Consider the following 16,353-nt stretch of genomic DNA (forward strand, 5'->3'; position numbering starts at 1 on the left):
CACAGCCTCCATTTTGTGCAACAATTCATTTTGACATATCATAGTTTGCTGTAAAAATATGTCAATTAGGTTAAAGACAAAAAAAAGCCAACATATTTAAAAACGAAATGAATGAATGAATAAAATAAGGTAACCTTACAGTTTACCAAAGCTGGTAAAATCAGCATATCCCATGGGTTTCTCCAGTTTCCTGACACAAACATGGTAGATTGTGCACATGGTATCACAAGCAAAAGAAAATACAACTGATCACTTAACATGGTTTTCTTTTAGACCAAAAAAATCCAAAAAAGTGTCAAGTATCAAGGAAGAAAACAAATGGGCCACAACCTGGCAAATTAAGTTTAACCTTTACCACTTGCTTTCATCCAAGGCAACTTCCATACGTGACATGATACACCTGACAAGTTGAAAGGGAAGGGGCTTGGCTCAAGGGTCCACTTGTGGCAGCTTGATTGGGCTAGGATTTGAACTCATGACCTTCCAGTGAGTAACCCAATACATAAACCCCAGCTCAGAATACACCGCTTACCTGTCTTTGTCTCAAAGGGTTACAGCGAGCTGAAGTTCATATCATATGCCAGGATTTAAGCTGGACTGCTGAGGAGCAGGCAGTGAACGCTTTGTAATTCTAATTTAAGTTCCTTTTGAATAATGTTGATAGAATGAAGATGATCATTTGCCTCAAATCATGAGCTCATGAGCGTGGTATATGGGATGGTTTTTTTTTTTGCCTGCCTGTAGGTTGAGGATAGTATGGATGAACATCATTGGTTACAAAGTTCATGCCTGCATGGTTACAGTTTATTACAAGTGTGTCATGGCATGTATCATCTCAGACTGGCTTGAAGAGTTTCCTTTGCTTCAGTGGCTTTTAGCATCCTCAGGATTATGTTAAACAGGTTGTTTATAGCATGCCTGCACAGGTGTACAATTGACTGTTCACTCCTCCTGGTCCAACATCTCTGCACAACATATCTAAAATATTGGAAAATCCGTTCCCAGCTGAATTCATGTCAGTCGTAAGATGACGGATGGACAATTGGGGAAGTTGTTCCAGGCCTGGGCCGGGAATCCAATGACATTTTGTTTAGACTTAATGTATTTGATCAAATGATGCCAGCAAAAAATGTAAAAATTTCTCTCTGGCTCAGGCATTATGCACAGCAGTCGTGGGCTTCAGAATCACTGACTTACCTTTTAATATATTTTTCCATCAATATGTAATAAACTATTCCCAATAGTCTATTATCTTAATTTCATTGCTTTTCTCTTGGTTGCACTGCTTTCAGGAGTGTATGTTTATGTTGAGTTTCTATCGCATCATATTTTAGCCATCATATGTTTCCAGGGTCAAAGAAATTGCCTCAAGGCCTTCAGAATCAACAATGTGGGTGCCTTTAACTTCATGACAAGGAAACTGTACTTTAACCAATCAGATTTTTAGCTGAGGACACCAGGGCCATCCAGCAAGCGTACAATAACGCTGTCATTTTCAAGTGCTTTGATCCAATGGTCAGAGATCGCAATAGTCAGAGCTCGCAAACAGCATCTGTAGAGAATGGCACAAGCTTAAATATATTCTTGTTGATTTAATAGCTGTTTTTTTCATTTCACAATGACTAACGGAGGAGAAGAAATTATTTTGGTCATAGATACACTTACAAGGACATTTACAAGAATAGCTTGATTTCATAAGGAAAAGGTCGGCCAAAACAGTTCGGCTTTTGAACCAGTTATACTTTTTTTTCTCTTTTCCTGTAGAATTTGAACAAAAACACACAATTTGCCTTCATTTCAAATCCCCAAGAAATCTGACAGAGAACTGTAATTTTATGAGGTAAATATTGATGCTTCTGCTAGAGATGATGTATGCGGGTGGTGCAGCTGTGGCTCCAGTGAAAGGAGACTTGACGAATTGTGTTCATTGGGCAGCTTCCTTGGGAAAATTGATACCAATCTTGACTTAAATGCTACAGCTTATTTAAGTATTCCTGCTGACCATGTGCATCCCTTCATGGCCAAAGTTAACTGTCTTTAAATGGCAACTTATTGCATAATAGCTCACCGTGTCACAAAGCAAACAGATTTCATTAAAATGCAATGAATTAAGGCTGGTTTGAGAGCAAAGCAAGGCTTTACACAGTATCTGTGAGGGGCTCAGTGAGGGTATATCTTGCGTTGGAAAGAAAGGCTACATTTGCGTTCGCATCTCAAATCGGTACGTGAATATTGTAGTTGCAATAGTACCTAGTAGTTGGGGCCTGGAAGAGATTTGGGTTAAAAATGTATGTAATATACAGTATATTAACTATATAATAATAACTCAATTAAAATCTGAACATGGCTTCAATCCTTTATTAAATGATATTACATTTTATGTGCACCATATTACAAAGTAACCCCAACCCAACAACCTTTAGATCAATTTTTATTAGGTAAGTTCCTGATCCACCTGACATCCGAGTGCAAAAACAGTAAATACTGGCTGAATACAAGGCAGAATAAATGACAGCCATGACACCATACAGTCTCCAGTACAGCACAAAGTCGAACTAAATCATACTTCATTGTTAAATATCATTATCGAGATCAACCTGGTTAAATATTTGATTTTATTTACTGAACCAGCAGTGTACCCCCACCAATCAGCTGCTGATGTAAGAAAGAGGTCAACTTATGGTAAAAAAAAGAATCCTTTAGTCTACAGTCGAAGTAAACCAATAATTCAAATACATAACATCTAAGCTAAAATGACAGGAAGTCGTTAAATAAATGATTGGAAATGGCGTTCCTGATGCTCGGAAGTCGATATACGCTGTAATCTTGTCTCGGTGTTAATGGAGCGTAAATGAGTGAGACAAATGCTATCTGGGAAAATGCGCTTTTGAAAACAATCGGTTCATAAATAGGGCAATCCCATTACAGCAGAGCACCGAGTCACGGAGACGTGTTTTGTTATCTATGAGTAAGTACCCTATTCATTTTTCGTCTACAGAGCCAGCTGTACTCTCAGCGAACATACTCGGGAGGAAAGATGGTCTACGATGGCAAAGTAGGGAAGCTGCAGTCCAGCTGATATGTTCGTTACGCTTACTCGCACAGAAGGGCGAGACAAATAATACAGGAGGAAACAGAAAGAAAAAAGAAGAACCGAGAAAAGCCAAGACCAGGAGGGAATCAAAGTCTGGGTTGCAATTTAGCTGACAGAAAACATCCTACCAAATCCGAACAAGCTGTTTTCAGAACTGCACAACCAAAACAATAGGTGGCGGGGATGCTTTTTTTTTTTCTTTCCTTGAACCTGATCCAGATGTTTCTTGTTTGACAATGTTTTATTTGGAGCTGCCTAGCAGTCCGGAGCCTCATTTGTTCCTTCCCCGAACTCGCTGCAGCCTTAACGAGCTCAGCAACCGAGAACAAGCCTGAAGGACGCTGACGAGACATCACCAGGTAGTAGTGCGGACCTGTCTACGAGTGTGTGTTTACTGGGTATGAGAAAGAACGAGCGGAGTGCAGAGACAACCAGATGACAGGTTGTGCGTAGTCTATAAACTACAACAACAACAAAAAAAACAGAGTACACACACATACACACACATAAAAACACTTTCAATCTCATAAAAAAAAGGTTTCCATGTTAAATCTGTACAGCAAAAAAAAACAATTTCCTTGTAAATGGTGAAAAGTTCTTAATAGTGCTGTTTGCTTTCACTACATCAGGTACAACAGCGATGAATGACAGCTACTTAAAAATCACTCAGGGTAAATGTCAAACGCTCCCTCTCTTTTGCTGGACGGCCGAGAGAGCAGGAGAACGAAGACGCACTGATTCGGCACGTTTGATCTTCATCGCTGGTAAGCCGAGAGCATCTGAAAGCCCGTCAATTCCGGAGCCGGCTTCCGATGGGCTCTCTAATGGCGGAAACACACACAAATCCACACAAGTTCACACAAGTCCAGGATTTCTCTGTAAACCTTTAAAACATGCTAATTTATTAGCTACAAGCCTCCAATGTGGTTTGTTTCATCCACACTTTACTAGTTGACACAAACACTTCCAGTGTGGGAGAGTCAAAAAGGATGTATAATAAAGCAGAAAGCTCAGTAATTATTCTTGCAAAAGCAACTCTTAGTACAATAACTCATTCTGTAAAAAATCTCAGACCCATTTCCAGACCAAACTGATGGACACTTGATAAATGGCTACAGGAGCATGAATGAGTAAAGCGTCCCCATTACCGTGGATGCCAATCATGTGCTCCAGAATGAGCACTCGCTCAGCCAGGATCTTCAGAGCTTCTCTCAGCTGCTGAACTCCTTCACCCTGCAATCGTGAAGTCGAACGTCAGTCAAATTCAATTAAAAAAACATGGTATACGGTGCACTTTGAGGCACTGAATGTTCTGTCTTTGGGGTTTTGAATGACAGAAATCTACAAGGAGTGGAGAAAAGCTAACACAGAAGCAGGTATTCAATGTCAACTCAATGTCAATCATTTATTTCATATCATATATTTCATGTCTTTAGGTTCAGCTCAGCGTTAAAGCAGCTCACGTCAGGTAGGCTCTCTCCTGGCTCGCCTTTCTGCCCCTTGGCACCCGTTGGACCCTGTGACGGGGTAAATAAACGACACATCAGATCCAAGAAACCAAAAGCAAGTGTGTATATGTTGAAAATACACTTACAGCCAAGCCTTGCTCCCCGATTAATCCTGGAGGTCCCTGGATGAAGAAAAATGAAACACATTACCTACTGCAGTTTTAATAAAAAACAGGGCTAGCTACGTTCATGGACGTTCATGGATGCAACCTTAAATGTTACAATAAACAGATAGAAAATGTCTTTCATCAATAAGTAAAGCTAGTAAATAAAACTTTTTGAGAAAACAAGCCGCTGAAATTCAACATGGATTTGATTCATTGCAAACGACTGCAGATCAAATTCTCGAAAACTTCACACACTCGCGGAGGCGTCCTGCTTCATTTTCAGATCTCTGTACGAGCAGTTCGAGATTTATTCTCCTAGCACAGCCTCCTCTGCCTCTACAGGCTGCACTATTACAGGGAGTGTGTGTAAACAGAGTGCCGTTTGATCCTCGCAAGACAAACGAATGATTATAACGGACACTTGAATAACAATATAAGAATCATAAGAGGGAAAGAACCGTTTGAAGGATATCAGATTCATGCTGGGGTTTTGTTCTTGGAGCTCAGTTTCAACTGCATCATTAATCCAGGATGAGCTGCTGCATTCTCAGAAATGTTTGTGTGTATGAGAAATGGCTCAGGATTTCTCCTCACTGATGTGTTTCTGTCTACACAGGCCACTCAGGTGTTGATTCAGTCCCTCGAGACTGGACCAGAAGTGGCAAAGGTACACACATCCTTCACTCTAGTAGAAGTACAGATACTCATATTTTAAAAGACTGGTAAAAGTTGAAGTTCTGACTACACTTTTTCACCCAAGTGAAGAAGTTTGGGCTCTGATATGTACTTAAGTAAAAAGTAGTCTTTATTACTACCTGTTTTAGTGTCAGGCTGGTAACTGGACCTCACGTCATGTTAATATATTAATACAAAAGAATTTAACATTTTGATACCTAATGAATGTGTTCAGGCTGAACATCCACCATATAGAACACAAGCAGGGAAACGATGATGATCATGTGATCAGGAATGTTTCTCTTCTCAGTCATGTTTACATCACTGACTCCCTCTGTCTCATCCACGTTACCCTCAGACTTCTTGTTGCCTTCTGCCTTGCTCGTTGTTCGCTTCGTAAACTAGCTACTGTCTGTGGTGTGTGATTGAAAAAGCCGCGCAAAGACAAGAACTAGGTTGATTGGCTGAAAATGGCACAATGAGAACAAAATGAAAGAAGAGAATTGAGAATGTAAGAAGTAGAAAGTACAGATATTTGTGTAAAAAATGTAATGAGTGAAAGTCAAAAGTTGTCCAAAAAAAACCTACCGTATTTTCCGGACTATAAGCCGCTACTTTTTTCCCCACGCTTTGAACCCCGCGGCTTAAACAACGAAGCGGCTTATTTATGGATTTTTCCAGGTTTTTTCCCGGTTTCACAAGCTACAATCCAAAAAACTGAGCCCCAAAACATTAGACCAATAAAATTGTCGAACGGGTTCAGGTGTACCAATAAAACTCTTTATATTAAATCAGATGCGCTCTCACTGAATCGGGCCGCACCACATCATAAATATGGATGATGTTCCTCTGACGTTTGACCTGCCGCTCACTCGGACTGTCTACAGGAAATGCGAATCGTTCGTCACGCTGAAAACAACCGGGCATAAAAAAACACACTTCACCTGTGTTCTGAGCTGCACGGGATCGGGAGAAAAGCTTCACCGATGGTGATTTTTAAACGCACGACGATGCCAAAAGATAATAGTTGTGAAAGGAAGGAGGAAGACAGTAAACAGTGACTTTCTTGGTAGGCTACTGTTTAGATACAAGTCGTGTAACAGACACTGTCTTAAGTTAAAGCCTAAGTTCATTAGTTTTAATGTAGACAGGCTTATAGACAGGTGCGGCTTATTTATGTAAAAGAAATATAAATCTTTGTCAAATTCAGTGGGTGCGGCTTATATTGGGATGCGCTTAATAGTCCGGAAATTACGGTAGTAAAGTAAAATACTGATACCAGAAAACAAACCTTATTTAAAGTAAGTATTTGTTCTTTATTACTTTCCAACTTTGGACTGGACTACTGCAACTGTGTCTCTCACTCCACCTCACTGCTATGCTCCTATACTGGCTTCCTGTAGCTGCTTTAGATTGAAAACACTGATGTTGGCCTACAATGTGAAAAATAGACCTGACTTTTTTATCTCAGTGCTTATCTCAACCCTGTACTGCCTCACACTCACACTCCCACCGGTCCTCACCCTCTGCAAGACTGGTTCCAACATCTTACACAAGAAAGCTACAAGACTTCTGGCACTTAGGTGGTGGAATGAAATTCCACTCGACGTCTGAATATCTTCGTCTCTAGCAGGCTTCAAACACCAGTCCAGACACCTACATCTTTAAAATGGTCATGAAATTAGCGCTTCTCCTTCTCCTCTCTCTGCCTATTTTCCCTCCCAACAGTTGTGTCCTAATAATTAGAAGGTACACTGACCAGGCATAAAATTATGACATTACAACATTATGACTGGTGAAGTGAACACTAATTATCCCTTCATCTGGCACCTGTTAGTGAGGGGGATTTATTAGGCAGCAAGTGAACATTTTGTCCTCAAAGACAACTGAGTCAGAGCATCTTCAAGACTCCAGCTCTTGTGGGCTGTTTCCAGGTCAGTTTCTATTAAAGGTTTCTATTAAATTCTGATAATTTTGTACAAAACAAGATGTACATTTATTATCTGGCCCAAATCGGCACAAGAACAAGTCAATCATGTCGTCTGTTTCTCCTGCTTCTGTTCAAATTAAATAATTTCCAAACGGATGAGGATGAGGCATGAGCATGAGGCAGCATGCTTCCAGGCCCAATGGGTGCTTGTTGCAGTTTCCATTATTGACCACTAGGTGCAATAATAATTCTATGAAGCAAAATAGAGCAGTATGATCACTACCAAAAATTCTAATAATAATAATATTATATAAAAAATAATATTAATAAAGCAGCTGCCTTTAACTGTCAAATAACACAATTTAAAAAATTGCTGTTCACTCAAAATGAGCACTTCATCACCATTCAAAAAGTATGGATATCTAATGAAAGAGGATTTTACGCATTAATGATTGTTCAGGATTTATTAACATATAGTTTAGAATGAGACCTCACCCTTTCACCTCGGTCTCCTTTAAGTCCTGGTTCTCCAGCTTGGCCTGGGTTACCCCTCAGTGCCTAAAAACAAACACACACACACACACACACACACACACACACACACACACACACACACACAGTATAAATGTTTTATTAAATGGTCATGTATAGGCCCAAACAGTAGGTTTCGGATGAAATACATGTAGCTATGTCACGTTTCACCACACAAGTTTTGGTTTATATTTGAAAAACATGCTAACTCATTATATTCACAAAGTTGAAATGGTAAAAGATATACTGAACCAACATGGCTACTATTCCATACTATAACACCATGCAATTATGCCTGGACTGCAGCTAATTAAAACCGACTTTTCCATTCAACAGGACAATGAGCCGAAGCACACGTCCAAGCTCTGTAAGCGTAAATTAGAGAGCAAACAGTCGTCTGGAGTGTTATCTATCATGGCATGGCCTGCTTAGATTGTCCAAAATGGCCGCACTCATAACCATTCAATGTTACATGGTTCAGTCAGCCTCATAATTATACATTATATAACCATCCTTCAGTATACTAAAGCACATCAGCACAGCATGAAGGACATCACTAAAAAGCTGAACACAATTTCACAATATGATGATATTTACAGATATACTTGTAGTCTGAGTACAAAACAAAATGTGCTAGCTGTGGAGAATGTTGCTCTTTTTTTATTCCCAAACTAGCTCCTCAAGATGGACAAAAAAAGTAAAACTAATCAAAACAAAACAGATTTTTAGTTGTAGTAATTTACATACATCTCGTCCAGGTAAACCTGGGATGCCAGGCGCTCCGGTAGGACCTGGGGGGCCTTAACAAAGACATAATAAATAAAAGTTACATTACATTTGGTACTTTAATACAAAAATCTATTTAAAGTGAAAAAATTCCACACTTAACAACTTTACTGAATTAGCCCTCGCTTCATCACTAGCTAAAGAAAGCGAAGCATAAAGCGACGCTTTATTTATAACCATTTTTTATAGCTACATTGCAACCTGGAAATCTGAGTCCACCCTTTGGCCTCCTACTTCCTCATTAATATTAATTTCTCCCTGATATGACGTTGAACCTTAAACAAAAGCGTGAGCAAAAACGTAGCGATTCTATATGGTAAAGAATTTTTTTATTTCCTGTCTGTATAAAATGCCATTGTACCTGCATTAACAACGTCCCGCTATGACCCTCGAGCTATTACACAATCACTAATGTTGCATGGGAATAGCGTAAATACAGCACCAAGCAACAAATTAACAACAGAATCAAATCACTAATAACTTTGTGTTCTAGAGTGGAGTTTTATGTAAGCTTGTAAAAGAGAAAATACTGCACTATAAAAATTCCTTTGTATGTGTGTGTGCGTGTGTGTGTCTGCATGTATTGTGACATACCGGAAGGACCAGGTGGGCCTGGGGGTCCTATACGACCTGCTTACACACAACACAGAGACAATGAACATTAATTAATTCGTCATGTGTGGACCACAAGATCTTCATTTTCACTGTAATGTTCAGAGATCTGCAACAAAAACATCATTTGATTAACACTGTAAGTTTTTTGATGAATCATTGTAAGTGGGCATCATGTTAATTTTTGCTTCAAAGAATGTCAAAGAAACAAAACATGACTAAGGAGTAGGAAACACGGACAGATTAAAAAACTTCTTAACTTAATACTAATACATTTACACTACATTTACAATCAAAGCTGCTCCCAGTGAACATATGAGTTTTAATTTGTGGGGACATTTGGCAAGTCCTCATTTAGATAGTTGATCCTTCTCTTCTTTTAAAAAATCAGCCGTTATTTACAACCAACAAACCAAAAATAAAGAGTATGAACGTCCCTTTTTGTTAGCTAGCTGTTTCATAGCTATGTTAAGTATTCTGTGCCTAAAATGTCCTCACAAGAATAGTAACACATACATAGGTGTGTGTGTGTGTGTGTGTGTGTGGGTGTGTGTGTGTGTGTGTGTGTTTGTCCTCTTGCCCATTAACAGTCATTACAATACACCCATTCATCGATTGAGAGCCAATGACCTGCCAAGGAGTCCATTCCAAGACACACAAGAGACAAAGTCATGTCCTTTTAGCACTGGAACTCCATTTGCTCTGGTCTCGTAGAGACACAGCACAAGGACAGCTGTCCTACACACTCTCTCTCGCCCTACTTTCACGATGAGGTTTGGATGGAACCAGGCCCACAAGCTCAACACGGCTGTCAGCGAGTCACAGTCACATGAGCGATTAAGAGCAGATGAATGATGTGACACGATAGAAGTAAAACGTGCGAACTGCATTTAAAACCTTTATACAGCAAAGGGCTCGAGAATGTTCTTGAATTGTACAGTCTGGCTGTAATTACTGACTAAATAAATTACCCTAAAGCTGGTACAAACTGGTGGATTGTTTCTGGGAATAAAAATGAAGCCAGAATCCGGCTATATTTCCCATCAGTTGAATGAATATGATTCTAAATACCAATCACGTGCTATAAACACAAGACCTTAAACAGAAGACAGTTGACGGGAATGTAAAGCAGGAGGCATGTGCATATACTCAGACGTTATTTGTGTTAACTTAGGAATGATAATCGAAGATAAAAAAAAACAAAACAGGGATTATCCATGATCAGAAGCAGAAGCACAGACACGGGTCTAAACACGAAGCATAGGACACGGGACACGGGAAAACATGGGTTGGGTTTAATGGGGGAAATGCATGCCAGGACTCCGCAACAAGACAAAAGATGCCTTCAGCATTTAGACACTGAATTCTGGGATTCCATGTGTAATTATGGTTTGGTGTGTATTGAAGTGGTTTTGTACAACAAAAAAAAAATGAGGAAATGGATTTTGTTTTGATTTAAGGTATAGGATGAAGTTTATTTTGCCTTGGGAATTTTTTTTATATACATAATTATGACTAAAATCTCAGCATCTGCAAGAGATGTCTGGTTCATATTTCCCCCAAACACCCTCCACCCCCACCACAACATCCACCAATCTCCTATTTAAAAAGGCTCAAAAAAACATGCTACCACATTGTGGTGGCATTCGTATGTGTCTGCTATGTAATTGCGATTTTTCCGACTGGACTCGAAGGCAACAAAAATCTCGCCGGGGTTTAAACAAAGAACAGGTGAGTTCAATCAGGAAACGCACCAATGACAGGACAGATTAGACTGAAATCTAAGCAAAACCATATGACAAAACACGAATGCGGTACTGTATTGCACTATGCTGCTTTAAAATAATCTTACTATACTACCCCATAATCTCACTATACTTCCCTGCAATCTCACTAAACTACCCCTTAATATCACTATACTACCCCATAATATCACTATACTACCCTATAATCTCACTAAACTACCCCATAATCTCACTATACTACCCCATAATCTTACTTTACTACCCCATAATATCACTATACTACCCTATAATCTCACTAAACTACCCTATAATATCACTATACTACCCTATAATCTCACTAAACTACCCCATAATCTCACTATACTACCCCATAATCTTACTTTACTACCCCATAATCTCACTAAACTACCCCATAATCTCACTATACTACCCCATAATCTCACTATACTACCCCATAATCTTACTTTACTACCCCATAATATCACTATACTACCCTATAATCTCACTAAACTACCCTATAATATCACTATAGTACCCCATAATCTCACTATACTACCCTATAATCTCACTAAACTACCCCATAATAACACAATACTACCCCATAATCTCACTATACTACCCTATAATATCACTATAGTACCCCATAATTTCATTAAACTACCCCATAATCTCAAAAAACTACCCCATAATCTCACTATACTACCCTATAATCTCACCAAACTACCACATAATATCACAATACTAACCCATAATCTCACTATACTACCCCATAATATCACTATAGTACCCCATAATATCACTATGGCTGGAAAAGTCAGGAATCACAAAACATTTGTCCATATAATGTATTTACATAACATTGTAGCTAGGAATGGAAGCTTCCTGGAAATCATTAGCTGCTAAACAGCTTAATTAATAGAGCAATATGAATTCAGGTGATTCAGTAGAAGCTTTCAAAGAAGATTTCAGTAGAAATTGTCTCATTATGGTTCATATCTTTCAGTTTAACTCTATAAACAATCACTTCAGGCACTTCTGCAAATGGATAATTGCTAAAGTTTGACCATGCTGAAAGTTTCCCTGAAAAACTGAAAGTTTAAGATACAACATAAAACTCGCTAGTTCCTATTTTTACATTCGTTATAGCAGCTACTGGAACAGTCGGCTGGTATCACTACTGTCTTTGTTGTGAAGTCAAGAAGAAAGAAAAAAGAGGTTGCTGTGTTACAAAGAAACCGCAAGGCACATAGGAAGACATTCCCATCCCGGAAATCTTAATTAGTCCTCACCTAAGAACTGCTGTTAATCAGCACCTTGTGATGAAGAATTTCAAAGCGCTGTGTAATAACACACAGGTAAGAGACAGGTGAGAAAACCGGTAGCAGGTGATTCTGTTTTTCTGTTGTCTTGCAGTCGATTGCTTGGTGTTTTGTTTTGAACCCATGCAGTCGTCATCTATTTATACATACAATGTAATGAGTCCCCAGGCCGTCCATGGCGTGCCTTGCACTGTGTGTGAAAGAGGCAAGAAAGTCCACGTTCAGTCACATTCACACTACCCTTCCCACATCTCCAGAGACTCAGCAGGAGGTTTTTTGCTCTTCGTGTCGAACGTCTGAGCCTCAGCACCGAGTCTTGCCTCCAGCCTCGGGGGAACTCAGCTGCCACAACCCTCTTCCACCAGCTCCGAAAAACATGCAAAGCTACTCGAGGAGGTTGGCCGGCTTGGCAGCGTCCCTCTGGAACCAATTTCTGGAGCTTCAGCGGTCTTGAAGGGGGGCAGGTTTAGGGGAAGGGGGGGGTGAAGGTTGGAACGTCTCGCCCTCGCCTTTTTACACGCCACTGCTCTTTGGCACTGCGCTTCCAAAAGCAGACGGCTGCGTTGACAGCTTACAAATTAGAGCTGATTTGTGCTCAAGCCAGACGCCTAATCAAAAACAGCTCAGTTTGGCCGAACTAAAAGAGGGACTCTGCTGTCCCCTGTTGGCTCCTCAAGGAAGTGATAAAGGAATTTAGTTTTAGTCACTGTGTCCATGGCTCTTTTTGGAAGAAGAAAAAAAAGCCAAAGCACAGGTTCATATGAAGGTTCGGGAACCTTGATTAAGAGCCAAACTTACAACAAATCTTTGTTTTTTTTGTTGCTGACCTCCTAATCATGACATGACTATGAAAGAACTTCATCCAAGCTATCTCAAATCTATGTGGTAGGAAGCTAAAAGTAATATTTTACTATTTAAATGTTTCTACTTAATAATAGTCTGTATACACACACAGTAATGTACAGAAAGTCACCAAGTACTAAATGCTTTTAGAAATAATAAAATAAAACATTTTATTTTAATTAGCAAGAAACCTAATAAAAAAAGTAGATTTTTGGTATTACAACCTTTGTAAAACAAACAAACAAACAAACAAACAAACAAACAAACAAAAACTACAACAACAACAACAAAAAGTAGTCTCTGGTACAATTTATGCAGTTTTATTATTTAATAAATATATAAAATATAGTTTGGATTTTAGATCATGAAGTTCTAGTTCTACTTTTTTATGCAGTAAAACCAAGTCACCATAATTATTCATAATATTAATATTAATATTATTGTTATTTGTTCTGAAAAGTGATTACATGATCATTGCCTTACTTTATTGCCATTTTCTTTGAACAATTTTGTCTCAAATATTTTCAGGTATCAAATAACTTTGTTCTAAATTAACAAAAGAAAAGTTGGAATATATGCATATATATGCATTTAGATAGATAGATAGATAGATAGATAGATAGATAGATAGATAGATAGATAGATAGATAGATAGATAGATAGATAGATAGATAGATAGATAGATAGATAAGCATAATTTAACTAGCTACAATGTTAGCTAAATTCACTATATGGACAAAAGTATTATGCTGCCTGACTTTTTCAGACATGGTGGTTCTTCCCCAAAGTGTCACCAGAAAGTTGGAGGCACACAATTGTATAGGATGTCTTCAGATAGTAGCATTAAATCTTCCGTTCACTTGAACTAGGAGACCCAAACCTGTTCCAGGATGATAATGTCCCTGTGCACTAAGCCAGCTCCATGTAAGTTTGTTTCTATGGGTTAGAGTGGAAGACCTTGAGTGTCCTTTTATAGATCTCAACCCTATTAAACGGTGAACTGGAACACTGACTGCACCCCAAACCTCCTCACCTCACCGACATCCGTTCCTGACTTGTAGCTGAATGTGCACAAATCTCAACACACTTCATAATAGAACATCCTCCTAGAAGATTGGAGGTTGTATTAATGGGGACTAAGTGTAGAATGGACAAGCACATACAAACCTTATTCTCAGATGTCCACACTGTTTTATCCATATAGTTACAATAGGCATATGCAAAGCATCTAAGATTTAATATCGGTGAAAAAACGTCTGGGAAACCGAGATGTTTTTTCTTCTGCCATAATTGACATAAAATTTGTATTTAGGGTCAATATTTTAATACAATAAATTCATACTTAACATCTTGCAGCCTTCAAGCTCCATACAAAACCCCAATTCCTTTTCCAGCCCGGTTTTCCATGAACAGTTTGAATTCAATTTCACGGTAAATGGAGACGCACGGACAATTTCATGGAAAAAAAAATCTTATCCTTCGCATTTTATGAAAATTGGACCTTATGACACGGGAGCGGCCTGGACGGCGTCTGTACACACAGTACTAATTGCGAAGCAAACAATTACAAAGTTTCTCAGGGGTCATGGCCAGTGGATTTCCAAGTAAATAACGAATGCAACAAACGTTGCAGAAGTCCATCAGTAAGGTCAGAATAATAGCAGATGATGTAAGGAAATTACAGTCGAATGTAGGAAACAGATGGAAAAATAACACCTGGTCTTTCTGCTTTTCCGAATTTCTCGACGTTCAATGACGTCAATGGAGCCTACTATTTGTAATAAAAACAAGATGCAGTCTATAAGACCCAAGCTCAGATTGAGAAAGTAATTGAAACACCTTCAGTGTTCGAAAGAAACAATCAACTCGGAAATCTTTCCAAATTCGACCAATACATCTTTTAGAAGGCACGATTTTGTTTAATCATGCTGGGGGGGAAAGAAATCGATTCCGGTGTGATGGAAGATTTGAGAAGATTGCGCTTTAGATTTACCATTGCAGAACGGTATGCTGTTGAATATGGAAATTCTAATCACGAGCCATGGTTCAGAGTCATGAAGCACATGTAGCTCAAAACAATAGCGGTTGCTCTTGGCAAACGTAATGCACAAGGTAAATGATCTGAAACGATCCGTGAGAACATCTGTAAGAAATTGGGTGTGCATTTATGATGTTGTTTATGAACGGAGAAACCTGTGCCTGAGGTTTCCTACTGTCGGAGTGTACTTATTAAACGGATCGTTCTGAATCACGTTTTCTATGATTTCACTGACAACAACTTAGCGTGTAACTCAGTCCAAATATCTGTATTTTTATTGGTTTAGTGCTCCAAATATCCACATCCAGAGTGGTCTGAACTTTTTATTATGAACCCAGAAATACTGGAAAACCAAACAAATAATACAGATATAGAAAAGTTTTAGAAGTTAGAAGTTTTAGACTTGGGTCTAAGTCTGTCCCTCAAACTCAGCTATATTCCCCAAGCTCATCATTGCTCTCAACTAGAGATACGTGATAAATGGTTCTAGTTCACAAAAAATAAACAAACAACTTACCTCATTTAATCCACAGCAACCCTGACCAGGCAGTTACTAAGGATGAACGAATGAATGAATGAACCTTGTAAAACCTTTTCTGGCATCATTTAGTGCATCTTCAAATTGTATCTGGTACCAGGAATTGCATCATACCTGTTTAGGTCCCATTATTTGATCATTAGCATTTTATTAAATCTTATAGTTTTTTCTTTAAACACTGTAGTTCAAACTATTTGTATGATCCACTCATGAAGATTTCGGACCGTCACAGTGAAAATATTGCCCCTGCGAGGATCCCGAGTCATCACTTTGTGAAAGGTTTCGGACAGCTGATTTTGAGGATAAACAACTTCTTAATTGATAGACAAAAATTGTACATATGCTGTTTCTCCATCAGTGAAAAATGTAAATGCTTTGGCATATAAGAGCTGGTTTTGAATCTATAATGATCTCAGCTGTTAAGCTAATTTATTGCTCAGGAGCACCTGGTTCCACAACTCCAACTAACTGTAGAAAGGACATTACTCATCATCACACACTCCGGTTCTTATGATATTTCTCACTCTCAAAGACAACACAAGACAGTGCAAGACAACACAGGACAGTGTAAGACAAATACACAAAACACAAAATAGTGCTGCCAGTAAACATGTTGTATATTGCACA

The 16,353-nt window shown here is 38.8% G+C and overlaps 1 protein-coding gene across 3 annotated transcripts in view; it reads right to left on the reverse strand.

Annotated features, from left to right (window-relative positions):
• Positions 1-3,197: 3,197 nt before the first annotated feature.
• LOC124403460 (collagen alpha-1(XXVI) chain) overlaps positions 3,198-16,353 on the reverse strand; it is a 37,826-nt gene continuing 24,670 nt past the window's right edge. For 2 of the 3 annotated variants that reach the window (XM_046877223.1, XM_046877221.1), the window contains exons 8-14: positions 9,226-9,264; positions 8,593-8,645; positions 7,810-7,872; positions 4,689-4,724; positions 4,558-4,611; positions 4,243-4,327; positions 3,198-3,915 (exon numbers count right to left, since the gene is read on the reverse strand). In XM_046877223.1, the coding sequence (XP_046733179.1) occupies positions 3,773-3,915; positions 4,243-4,327; positions 4,558-4,611; positions 4,689-4,724; positions 7,810-7,872; positions 8,593-8,645; positions 9,226-9,264 (473 nt within the window). In that variant the 3' untranslated portion in view covers positions 3,198-3,772. The remainder of the gene's footprint in view (positions 3,916-4,242; positions 4,328-4,557; positions 4,612-4,688; positions 4,725-7,809; positions 7,873-8,592; positions 8,646-9,225; positions 9,265-16,353) is intronic. The other variant, XM_046877222.1, reaches the window with a different exon arrangement.

This window comes from Silurus meridionalis, chromosome 20, assembly GCF_014805685.1.
Source record: "Silurus meridionalis isolate SWU-2019-XX chromosome 20, ASM1480568v1, whole genome shotgun sequence".
In the NCBI taxonomy this organism is placed as follows: Eukaryota; Metazoa; Chordata; class Actinopteri; order Siluriformes; family Siluridae; genus Silurus; species Silurus meridionalis.